Below are 13,033 nucleotides of genomic sequence, written 5' to 3'. Positions count from 1 at the left end.
ACGGTGTGAACGTGTGTCCAATACTGTATAATATTACAGTAATTCTTGCACTACCATCTTATCAGTGTGAACTTGGAAACCTTATAAATCCCGTCATCTTTGACTTGGAAATTTCATAAATCTTATTTTTAAGGTAACTTATTTTTTATTCTTCTTACTTCTCTTCTGATAGCTCTCTGTCTGTGCACTTGTAATGCTACTGTGACACTGTAATTTCCTTTGGGATCAATAAATTATCCATCTATACATAACGGAACATAGAATACAGTGTTCTAGAGAAAGTGCAGGGCAGGGGGACATAAGGTGCAAGGGTTACTACTACATTCAGGTGGGTTTGGAGCCCATTGGTTACTAGAGCCAGAGGTCATAGGTTAAGGGTGAAAGGTGAAATGTTTAAGGGGAACATCTTCACTCAGAGGGTGGTGAGAGAGTGGAACGAGCTGCCGGTGGGAGCACGGGATTGATTTCAGCATTTAAGAAAAATTTGGATAGTACGTGGATGGGAGGGGTGTGGAGGGAGTAGACGGACAAATGGTTTGGGGTGGACTAGGTGGGTCGCTGGGTCTGTTTCTGTGCTGTAGAATCTCAGAACACACTCATCATTCAGCTACTGTGCCGGTGTCAGCTCTGTGAGATGTGTTTCCACCATTTTCTCCCTTAAATCCAAATTTCCCACCAGGAAGTCTTTCCCAGGTTGTAACAACCCAGCAAGGGAGCTGCTGGGATTTGAGGGCCCGAGTCACAGGGAGCATTTGGATAGCCTAGGTATTCATATCTTGGAAAGCAGGAGAATGAGGGGTGGCTTGAGAAATGTTTAACACTATGAGAGGCAGAGATAACGTGGACGGTAACAATCTTTTCTCCAGGGTAGGGGAATCCAGAACTAGAGGGCATTGAGTTGGAATGAGAGGGGAAAGATCTGAAAGGGAGCTGAGGGCTGGACTGTATCACGCAGAGGGTGGTGAGTGTATGGAACGACTTGCCAGCCAGAGACAGTGGTTGGAAGCAGGCACAATTAAGGATCACTTGGTTAACTACATGCAGGGGAAGGGCTGAGAGGGATGTGGGCAGAGAACAGGAAATTGGGATTATTGATCATTTAATAATGATTAATAATGATGAATGATAATCAGTATACATTATTAATCTCAAATTGACCAGTGGTCAATGTTAATCAATTGATCAACATAATCAATGATTAATGATTATTAATCAATTTTGACCAATGTGGTCAGCATGGATTGGTTGGGCTGAAGGACCTGTATGACACGGTAGTGAATGTACTGTGCTTTTCCCTTCAGGTGGTCTTCATGGTGTGGAATGCCTTCAACGACCCCCTGTTTGGCTACTTACAGGACAACTCCAGCCTGCGATGCTGTACCCAGCGCAGGCTCTCCATCCTGTACGGTGCTCCCTTCTACGCCATCGCCTTCCTGCTGCCCTGGTTCCCCTGGCGGGCCTACCCGGAGGGCGACTGGCTCTGCGGGATCCACCTGGTCGTTGCCCTGTGCGCCTTTGACGGGATGTTGACCTTCGTCCTGCTGGCGCAGTGCGCGCTCTTTGCCGAGATCTCGACCAGGCACGAGAGCCGGTTGATGCTCATCAAGTACAACCAAGTGGCCTCGCTGGTCGGCTCCTCCGGTGTCCTGTTCTGCGGCCTTGTCTCCAGCAACATGGAGAACTTCTTTAACTTTCAGCTCTTCATGCTGTGTGTCGCGGGGCTGGCCTTCGCCTGCATGCACTATACCGGCCACCGCAGCGTCAGCCAGTACGAGCAAGGCGAAAAGTTGGCAAAGTGCAGAGCGGACAACGTGGATGACCTCTCCTGGACCTCCGTCTTCTACCTGACCAAGCAGATCATCACCGAGAAGGATTTCCTGCTCTTCATTACCATGAACTTCTTCCAGGTCTTCCACCTGGCCTTCATGAACAACTTCATGCTGATCTTCGCCGACCACCTCATCCCTCAGGACGTGCTCCCAGGCTTTGTGAAGAGCATCATGTATGGCGCCGGCTTTATCTGCCCGCAGGTAACCCACCCTGTTGTCAACTGTTTGTTTGACCTCATCTCCGGTACAAAGTGGAGAGGGGAACAAAATAATTGTTACTCCAGATCTGATGCCACACAAAAACCCCACAATGTATACATAAGACAGCTTATATACGTTGGTTGTAAAGTGACGTGGGAGATAGAAGGGGTAGAGAGCAAGAATCTTTATCCATGGTGGGGCTGTCGGTGACAAGAGAGCATATGTTTAAGATGAGAATTGGAATTGATTTATCACAGTTCAAAGCAAAGTTATTATCAGAGTATATATATACAACCCTGAGATTCATTTTCATGTGGGAATACTCAGCAAATCTGTGGAATAATAACTATAACAAAATCAATGAAAGGCTGCCTAACTTGGATGTTTAACCAGAGTGCAGACAGCAGCAAACTACAAATCCAAAAGAAATAATAATAATAATAATAATAAATAAATAAGAAATAAATATTGAGAACATGAGATGAAGAATTTTTGAAAGTGAGTCTATAGGTTGTGGGAACAGTGTAGTTATGGGGTGACAGAAGTTATCCCCTGTGGTTCAGGAATCTGATGGTTGAGGGTAATAACTGTTCCTGAACCTAGTGGTGTGAGTCCTGAGGCTCATGTACCTCCTTCCTGATGGCAGCAGGGAGAAGAGAGCGTGTCGTGGGTGGTGGGCGTCCCTGATGATGGATGCTGCTTTCCTGCGACAGTGTTTCACAGAGATATGCTCAGTGGTTGGGAGGGCTCTGCCTGTGATTGACTGGGCCGTACTCACTGCTTTCTGTAGGGTTTCCCATTCAAGGACGCTTGTGTGTCTGCACCCGGCTGTGATGCAGCCTGTCCGTGCGCTTCGAGAGAATTTGGTCACTGTGACATGGGAGATCGAGAGGGCAGGTGGCAAGAATCTTTATTTCATTGTGGAGGTTGTCCATGACAAGACGGTGTATGATTAAGGTGCAAATTGAAATTGGTTTATTATTGTCATGTACTGAGATAGAGTGAAAAGCTCGACTCACATACTGTTCACACAGATCAGGTGTTCCTTTTGATAGAGGTATACAAAATCATGAGGGGTATAGATGAGGTCAATGCAAACAGGAATTTTCCACTGTGTTTCTCTCTCCCCTCCCCCGACCTTTTAGATCTACTCCTCATCTTCTTTATCTCCAGTCCTGCTGAAGTGTCTCGGCCCAAAACATTGACTATACTTTTTTTGCATAGATGCTGCCTGGCCTGCTGAGTTCCTCCAGCATTGTGTGTGTGTGTGTTGCTTTTCCCACTGAGGTTGGGTGAGACTTGAAGTAGAGGTTATGGGTTAAGGGTGAAAGGTGAGATGTTTAAGGGGAACATTGGGGGAATTTCTTCACACAAAGGGTGGTGAGACAGTGGAGTGAGCTGCTAGTGCAAGCGGTGGATGTGATTTCCATTTCAATATTTAAGTGAAATTTAAATAGGTACATGAATGGGAGGGCTGTGGCTCGGATTCAGGTTGAATAATAGCTCAGCATGGAGTAGATGGGCCAAAGGGCCTGTTTCTGTGCTGTAGTGTTTTATGGCTTCTATCATTAATAATCAGCTGATTTCACAGTGCATTGGGGACATCTGAAGGCACTTGAAAAGTTCCATCAACGCTGTCTTTGAAACATCATAAATATCAGCTGGGAAGATAGAAGAACCAACGTCAGTGTGCTAAATGAAGCAAAAACAAGAAGCATTGAAGCCTACGTCATCAAGATCCAACTAAGATGGAGCGGTCATGTTGTTCGGATGAAAGACGAACGTCTGCCGAAACAAATCTACTCCCAGTTTAAAGAAGGCAAATGTAAAAGAGGCCGACAACGGAAGAGATTCAAAGACGTCTTAAAAGCCAACATGAAGAAATGTAACATCGACATCAACAATTGGGAAACCAATGCCAAGGACAGGAAACTCTGGCAAGCCGTCATCCGAGAAGGAACAGCAACTTTCAAAGCCAACAGATGTGCAGAATTAGAAGAAAAGAGAAGAAAGTGGAAAGAGAGGCAGCAACAGCCAAAGCCCGATCTGCTATCTGGAACTACCTGTCCTGAATGCGGAAGAGCTTTCAAAGCCAAGATTGGACTCACAAGTCACTTGAGAGCCGGTAAGCAGATCAACAGAACGAAGACCATCATCCTCGACCTCGAGAGATAGCCGCGACGACGATTGGGGTAGAGCAAGGTAAAACATAAAACAAGAGCAGTGCAAAATAAAGTATCACAGTTACAGAGAAAGTGCAGCACAGGTAAATGATAAGATACAATATTATAAAGTAGATTGTGAGGACAGGATTCCATCTTATTGTACTAGAAAACCATTTAGTAGTCTGATAGCAGGGGGATAGAAGCTGCCCTTGAGCCTGGCGGGACATGCTTTCAGGATTTGGTATCTTCAGCTCGATGGGAGAGGGAACGTCCCTGGTCTTTGTGCCTGCTGGTTTATTGAGGCAGCGAGAGGTGCAGACAGAAAACTACTTCCTTGGGCTTTTGTAAACGGACTGATAACGCAGTCCGGGTGAGTGATCTCCAGCTGAAACGCTGACTGTCCATTCCCCTCGCTGGTGTTGCCTGACCTGCTGAGTACGGCCAGTGGTTTGTGTTGCAGCAGATTTCGAATCCTGGAGCTTGTGCACCATCTGGCAATATACCTTTCAAAAGCTAGGACTTGAGGGGTTTCTGATTGGTGCCCAGCATCAAATAGCTTCTCTTTTCTCTCCTCAGCTCCTGATTCTGAGTGGCCAGTCACTGCTGAAGAGGGTCGGTTATTACAAAATCATCCTCGCCACCTTCTACCTGGAGCTGTTGAGCGCCGGCATTATGCTGCTTTTGGGACCAAGTCATCACTATCTGTTGTCAGTCTTCCTCGTAGGAAACATGTAAGTGACAAGCCTCGTGATGTCCTTTTGCCACGTCCTGTCACAGCAGGGCAGAGCGAATGTCAGCCTGGATCCCGAGTATTTATTCATTAATTCTCATTCATATTCATTTATTCTCATTTTCTCTCTCTCTCTCTCTCTCTCCCACTCCCTCTTTCTCCCTCCTTCCCTCCCTCTCTCTTTTTCTCCCTCTCTCCTTTTCTCCCTCTCTCCCTCCCTCCTTTCCTCTCTCTCCCCCTCTCCCTCCCTCTCTCCGCAGCATCAGCCCTTTGTCCCCTCAAGCCATGCTGCCCCAGCATCAGTATTCCCACCCAATTTAACCCTCACCTCATCATGGGACAATTGGCAAAGGCCGTTTAACCTACCTGGTGAATTTGGACTGTTGGAGGAGACTTGGTCACCGGGGAAAGCCCACACATTCCGCGGGGAGGACGTACAGACACTCCTTACAGAACAGTGCCGGAATGAACTCGGAACTGCGGAACGCCTCCAGTTGTAATGGTGTCACGCTGCCCGCCATGACATGGCCAACCTTCCGGACCAGGCCATGATAAGGGACCTTGCTGAGATCCGTACAGAGTGTGGACGACGTCTTCGAGCCTGCCCTGATCAGTCCTCTTGGTCATCGTGTCAAAAAGCCTCGACCGGATTTATAGAGTCATCGTGTACCGCAGTACGAGCCTTTTGGTCGAACTGTCCTGTGCTGAGCTATCATTCTGTCTAGTCCCATCGATCTACACCCTAGCCTGGACCACTCCCCTCCCATCCATGTCGTTAGCAAACTTCTCTGAAGTATTGAGATCAGTCGTGCATCTGCCACTGGCAGCTTGTTCCACCCTCGAACGAGGTTCCTCTTCAGAATCCCCATGGTTTCCTATGCACACAGCCACGCTGACTATCCCTAACCTTCTGTTGCATTTTCCAAATGCAATTGAATCATGTCTCTCCTAATCCCTTTCCCAGCATCACAGTAACGCACACCAGCCTGTAGTTCCCTGGCTTCTTCCTCCAAGCACAATATCAGACAGCTTCCATTTTCCCAGCACCTCACCTGTGGCTAGCACAGGTACAAACCTGCGGTCACCACGGTAACGTAGCCGTTAGCACCACACGATTACAGCTCAGAGTTCAGTCCCAGCATCGTCTGTTAGGATTCTCCCTGTGCGATGTGTGGGTTTCCTCTGGGTGCTCTGGTTTCCTCCCACAGTCTACAGATGTACGGGTTAGTAGCTTAACTGGTCATTGTAATTGGCTGGGGTTAAATCGGGGGCTGCTGGTGGAGCGTTGCAGCTCGAGGGGCTGGAAGCGGCCCTTTGCTAAATAGGTAGATGGATAACTCGACAGAGATGAGTGAAAATCTCTGCCAGGGCCCAAGCATTCTCTCCTCTTCCCAACAACATCCTAGGATGCACCCAGACAGGCTCTGGGGATTTACCCACTTCAAGACTTTCAACTCCGCTTGCTTTGTAGAAGATTAGCTTTGTCATGTGTACGTCAAATCATACAGAGACTTGTCGTTTGTGTCAATGACCAGCACTGTCTGAGGATGTGCTGTGGGCAGCCCACAAGGGTCATCACACTTCTAGTGCTAACGTAGCATGCCCAGAACATACTAACCCCAGCCTGTACGTCTTTGAAATGTGGGAGGAAACCAGAGCACCCGGAGGAAATCCACATGATTACGGGGAGAATGTATAAACTCCTTATAGGCAGGGGTGGGAATTGAACCCCAGTCTTGGCAATTGGTGCTGTAAAGCATTACGTTAACCGCTACACTACCATGCTGCCCCAGCGTGACCGCGTTGATGTTCTCTGGTATGTCAGTGTCCTCTCCCCTGAACTTACCTGCTTCTGTGGAAGAAACAATTCTCCTGAAAGAATTCCCACCCAGTTTATGGATGGAGTGAGGTAGAGTGTAGGACGACTGAAGGGATGAGAAGATCCAGATTACCAGTGTCATTGTGGGTCTCAGCACAAGGTTACTTGTCTTTTAAGAGCCACATTGCTCCGAAAACTAATATTTGACATCTGCATCCTCTGGGAGTCTGCCTATTAGAGTGCAGAATCAGGCCCTTTGGCCCATCTAGTCTGTACCGTCTTGTCTACTCTGGCCATTCCACACCCCCCAGCACCACTACTTTATCATGTTATGAACATACAATCAGTCGATGTATATCAGCTATCTTCTGCAGTTATATTTATTGTCATTTTTATTAATGTTTTTTGGTGCTGCATCTGATCTGGAGTAACAATTATTTCATTCTCCTTTACACTTGTGTTTGGGAAATGACGTTAAACAATCTTGAATGTTTTTTCTTGATGTGAAAATTCTAATCAGATCCCCATCTCCACATGTCTGTCTCTGCCAGGGTGATGGTGTCAGCAATGTTCAGTCTCTTCAACTTGCCCCTGGCTGACCTTATCGATGCCGACCTTCAGAAGCACAAACGCAGGTGAGGCTCATCCCGGCTCGCTGGCTTCGCGGTCGTTTGCGAGTGTCTAGCGCTTCGTTAACGAGGGTGTACACTGACGTTCCTGAGTAACGCCAGTGTCACGCTGTAATGTCCTGGAGAGCTGGGATTCCAGACTTCACCGGATCTTGCTGGGATTTGGGAGAAACAGTCAGTCCATAAGACACAGGAGCAGAGTGAGGCCATTCAGCCCATCAAGTCTGCTCTACCATTCCATCAAGTCTGCTCCGCCATTCCATCATGGCTGATTTGTTATCCCTCTCAATCCTACTCTCCTGCCTTCTCCTCGTAACCTTTGACACCCTGGCTAATCAAGAACCTGTCAGCCTCCGCTTTCCACAAATTCCACATAGAGGAATCGGGAAATTTGATAGAAGTTAGGTGACACTAGAACTAGAGGCCATAGGTTAAGTGTCAAAGGTGAAATGTTAAGGGGAACAAGAAGGAGAACTTCACTTGGAGGTGGTGCGAGTGTGAAAAGAGCTGTCAGAGGAAGTGTTGGATGTGGGTTCGTTTAAGAGAAGTTTGGATAAGTATGTTTATGGGAGTGGTGTGGAGGGCTTAGGTCTGGATGGGACTTGGCAGAATGAGCTGAGTGGCTTGTTTCTGTGCTATAGTGGTCTATAAATACACCTCGGGCAGTTTAAGAGTCACTTCTGTCCCCCCTCTTTCAGCTTCCCCCTGTCCTCCATGGTGTTTGGAACCAATGCTCTGTTTACGAAGCCAGCCCAGTCTCTAGCTCCGATGCTGGTTGTGGCCCTGCTTAACCAGTTTGACTACGAGAAGCTGAAGGATGAGTTTACACGATCAGACCAAAGGTAAGAGCCAGAACCTTTTGCCAATATTTGCCAGGGCAGCGGGATTAAATGTGTTTTTTGAGTCATGTTAGTAATGAGACGCTCTGTGTAATTTACAGCACAGGAGCGACGAAGCAGGTCCACCGAGACCAAAATGTCACTTGAAACCTCGCAGCAAAAGAGAGCGTCTCCTGCGTGTAGCAGACCCAATCGGGTTATTGCACAATCAGCCACATGTGCACTTGCCAGTTCTCAGAATCGATCCACTATGGATCGAATATTATTACCAAAACCAGAGAATACAGTAATCTGAACTGCATCAGATGGATTGTGAGAACCTGTGCAAATGATGGGATGATTGTTTCTCCTATGTGCAGGGGGTGCTCTCTCTTTGTGGGGGCTTTTGAGTGTGCACGTGCTTCATCTCAGCGGGACTGGTTCGTCATTCCTGGACTGTAAAGTTCCCCAGCAAGCAGCATTACTAATGTAACTCAGTAAAATACTACTCTGTTGTCGTTCTTGTTCTGCAAACACACAACAGAAACTATCAGCATATGTGGAGAAGGAATAGTTAACATTTCGGGTTATCAAACCTCTATTCAAGGAACTTAAAAAATCGAATATGATTTTTTCTAAATTTTTCAGAGACTTGAAAAATTAATGTTTATTGTCATCCGACTGTAATATATACAATCAAATGAAACGATGTTTCTCTGGACCAAAGTACACCCACAATACACATATCTCACACAACACATTAAACAAAATATTAAATCAATCAAATCCAGTTTGATTATCGTTCAACCACACATGAATACAGCCGAACGAAATAGTGTTCCTCTGGAGTCAAGGAGCAAAACATGCCCAGCACACTCAAAACAATCATGCAAAAAAAAAATACACTTATTACTATAAATAAGTTAATAAAATGTAATTCAAAGAACATGTAGTATTGCTCCCTGGAATACGTTACTCTGTCAGAATCGCTGTAGAACCAGAAGTGAAGGATCAGACCTCACTTGTGGTGTTGTGTTCCGTTCTGGTCGCCTCATTATAGGAAGGATGTGGAGGCTTTAGAGAGGGTGCAGAGAAGGTTTACCAGGATGATGACTGGAATCGAGAGCATGACCTATGAGGATAGGTTGAGTGAGCTGGGGATTTTCTCTTTGGAGCGAAGGAGGATGAGAGCTTACTTAACAGAGGTGGATAAAATGATAAGAGGCATAGCCAGAATCCGTTTCCCAGAGCAGAAGTAGCTAATACGATGGGCATAATTTAAAAGTGATTGGAGGGAAGTATAGGGGGGATGTCAGAGATAGATGCTTTCCACAGAGAGTAGTGGCTGTGTGGAAAACACTGCCAGGGGTGGTGGTAAAGACACACACGTCAGGGGTATTTAGGAAACTCTTAGATGGATGATAGAGAGATGGAGGGTGATGCGGGAGGGAAAGGTTAGATTGATCGTGGGCCGAAGGGCCTGTAGTGTTCCGTGTTCTATGTTTAATGATGAGAAGCCACCTCTGTCCTGTTTCTTCCCTGCAGTGCTTTGGAGGACCTTCATGGGGCCATGTTTTGGCTCATCTGCCTGGTTCCCATGTGCATTGCGGCTCTGCAGATCCTGGCCTGGACCCCCTTTTCCATCCGGGATAGCCACACCGACGTTTCAAAGTACATTGATTCCTAAAGGCTGGCAGTGCTTAATATGATGAAGGAAGACCTTGCATCTCTGGAGCTGAAGCTTTGATGTTGGGGACCATTATTGTAGTCGTGCTAGAACAGAAGAGGTGGTATTAACTTTAACCTGCTTGTCTTTTTGCTCGTTCTTCAGACCTGGGCATCACTCTTGGGGGTCTCATTAATACCGCCTGTTACCTTTGCGAACCATCGCCTTTGATGGTTTGAAATCACTTCACATGTTGTTTGGTGGGAAGGTCCGAGGGTTTGACCCAGTGGTAACGATGGAGGAGTGATAAGTGGCCCAGATGGGGTGGAGTAAAGTCAGGAGGTGACTGGAGCTCTGCCCTGTGGGTTTGGGAGGTGTTGATCCTGACTAGGCCGATCGATGAAGAATGGTGGGGGTTGGAGATGAGTGTATTCCATGTACGCTGCTTTTCCCTGGGGAGTACTCTGTGTACGGGAAGCTGATTTTCCCTTCCGTCCATTCTGACCGGCTCTGGAAGTGACCTCCGAAAGGGTGCAGTCCAATAGAAGGAAACATAAATGTGAGGGGTGGGGTCTGTGTAGTCATGCTGTCCACAGCTACTCCATGGGCCCAACCCCTTCCCAAAGAGTCTAAAGGCCAGGGCAACAGTGCAGCCCTGACAGCCCAGTAACCTTCATCCCAGTGCCCCAGACTCCTCAACCTGTCCCTGACCTTACTCGTGGTACTCGTGCAATGGAGGCCAGGTAAAACCCTAAGAGGGCAGGTGTTTTAATCGGTGGATGGATCTTGAATGAGAAGTCAAGAGTTACAGCAGGAGGCTGGTCATTTATAACTGAAGTGTGTAGGAACTACTTTGCGGAGGGTGGTGAGTCTGGGGAATTTTCTGCCTCAGAAAGTTGTGGAGCTGGATCCCTATGGGAATAAAAGGGAGGGAAGATACGATGAATCTTCTAGAAACGTACGAGGAAGAAGGAGAGGGTGGATAAACTTAGGATGTGCCCTCTGGAGTGTCGGAGACTGAGGGGGGGAATCTGACGGAGGGAGACTTAAACAGTCAGAAAGTGCTCACCAGGGTAGAAATGTCAAACTGCAGATGTGCTTCTAAGGTTGAGGGTGAGGAGTCAAAGCTGATATGAGGGGCAGGGTTTTTTTTATGCAGAGAATGATCAGGGCTACCAGGGGCAGTAGAGGAAACAGACGGTTCCTCTGAGCTTAAGAGGCTTTTAGAGGTTCAGAAGAATGAGCCCAGGAATGAAAGGGTTAACACATGAGAAGTGTTTCATGGGTCTGGGCCTGTGCTCACTGGACTTTATTAGAATGAAAGGGCCCGGGGGGGCGGGTGATCTCATTGAAACCTACCAAATATTGAAAGGCCTAGACAGAGTGGACATGGAGGGGTGTTTTCTGTAACTGGGGGGGGGGGGGGTGTCTAGGACCAGAGGGCAGAGCCTCAGAATTAAGGAACGTCCCTTTAGAAACAGAAGAGGAGGATTTCTTAGCTGGAGGGTAGCAAATCTATGGAATTCATCGCCACAGAGGGCTGTGTGGGCCAAGTGTTTAAAGTGAAGATTGATAAATTCTTGATTAGTCAGGGTGTCAAAGGTTACGGGGAGAAGGTAGGAGAATGGGGTTGAGAAGGATAATAAATCAGCCATTACTGAATGGCAGAGCAGACTCGATGGGCTGAATGGCCGAATTCTGCTCCTCTGACTTATGAATTGTCAGTTCTGGGGTAGTACCTGGCCTCCTGACAGGTGGGTCAGGTCTGCTTTTAATTTCATTTGTAGACTTCCACTCTTGGAGCCCAATGAGATCCAGCTCTAAACCGAACGAGACAGACTGGGGGTCCTAATACAACATCCAGAAAAAAGTATTGAAATTGGGTATCTTCAAAGTTATAAAAGTTTTAAGCTTCCATCATAGGGACATAACTTTTACTAAGTTTCTCATAATGAAACCCTTTCTGTGGGCAAAGATCAGTAACTTTCCCATGTATGGGGTGCCCAGGGAGGGGGTAGCACTTTGGTGAAGGGGCTGATTGTGTCCATTCTGGGGCAGCTCACTCAACTTTGGTCCTCACCGGACCCTCAGCTCTCAGCTGTAGCTCTGAGCCCCTGTTTGCATGCCACGGCGGCCACGCTCCGGTACACCGCCTCGACAGTCGGGCTGAGCCAGGGGAGGGGAGCCAGCGGGCCTCAGACCCTGGTGTGAGCCAGGTCCAGCAGACTGGGCGGATGAGATCTACAGTGAGTTCGAACGGCCAGGAAGTTGGTTCTGCAAGGCTTCATGGAGAGCTAAGGGGCATGACGAGGCACAGACGACGTCACGGTCATCTGCAACCGAGGAAAAGGCCAGTTTGTGACGACTACCTGCACCACTGGACCCGGGCTTCCGAGGTCAGGGGAGTGGAATTGCCCCAGTGTAGTGGGTTTTCCATCTTAAAACAAAACTCTCCTGCACGTTTCCTGCCACCATCAGATATGCCAACCTCCACACAGCAAGTGTAACTCCTGACCACAGTGCTTTTGATTGGGGCCTTTGGGGAAGACACTCAACTCTGTGAAGTAATGCCTTCTCCGGTATTTCAGACAGAATGCCTGGGATTAAACACACCCATGTCTTAAAAATAAACGGATTTTTAGGTGCAATTACATTGCTTTGGTCTTGGTATCTGGATGTCTTTGCTTGCTAAAACTACATTCTCCCCGCGACGGCTTGCGTTTCCTCCCACACTCGAAAGAGGCTGGACAATTGTAGGATGCTGTGTGGGTGTCCGTTTGGCCTCTATAGCATCAATAGACAGCCCCTGCTGAGGAGAACATCATACCCGAGTGACCGCAGTACACACTACCACATTGGCACTGGAAGCGTGGCCACACTTGTGGGCTGCCCCCAGCACATCCTCAGACTGTCGGTTATTGACACAAACGATGCATTCACTTGTGACAAATAAAGCTTATCTGTAGACAGAAACCTTAAAATAAAAAGCCAATTGAAAGTGTACACACGGAGACGGTAGATATTGGGATAACGGCAGGAGCAGTACCAAGGTCTAACACTCCTTGCCAGCCATGACCCCTCCTCGCCCTGCCTGTCTGCATTTGAAGTGTCTCCCTCTCTTCTCACAACTACCATTGGGCAGGAGGTGCAGAGTCCTGGCTCCAACATGCCACCAG

General features: G+C 47.6%; 1 protein-coding gene across 6 annotated transcripts in view; it reads left to right on the top strand.

Moving 5' to 3' along the window:
- Positions 1-12,921, top strand: part of mfsd13al (major facilitator superfamily domain containing 13a-like) — a 37,535-nt gene extending 24,614 nt beyond the window's left edge. For 4 of the 6 annotated variants that reach the window (XM_063059399.1, XM_063059400.1, XM_063059401.1 and 1 more), the window contains exons 4-8: positions 1,302-2,030; positions 4,772-4,926; positions 7,296-7,379; positions 8,072-8,215; positions 9,737-11,261. In XM_063059399.1, the coding sequence (XP_062915469.1) occupies positions 1,302-2,030; positions 4,772-4,926; positions 7,296-7,379; positions 8,072-8,215; positions 9,737-9,878 (1,254 nt within the window). In that variant the 3' untranslated portion in view covers positions 9,879-11,261. Of the gene's footprint in view, positions 1-1,301; positions 2,031-4,771; positions 4,927-7,295; positions 7,380-8,071; positions 8,216-9,736 lie in introns of all 6 variants that reach the window. The other 2 variants (XM_063059404.1, XM_063059403.1) reach the window with 1 other exon arrangement.
- The last annotated feature ends 112 nt before the right edge of the window (positions 12,922-13,033 follow it).

The sequence above is a fragment of the Mobula hypostoma genome, chromosome 9 (assembly GCF_963921235.1).
Source record: "Mobula hypostoma chromosome 9, sMobHyp1.1, whole genome shotgun sequence".
NCBI lineage: Eukaryota > Metazoa > Chordata > Chondrichthyes > Myliobatiformes > Myliobatidae > Mobula > Mobula hypostoma.
The sequence above is the reverse complement of the archived record's forward strand: the minus strand, read 5'-3'. Positions and strand labels throughout refer to the sequence as shown.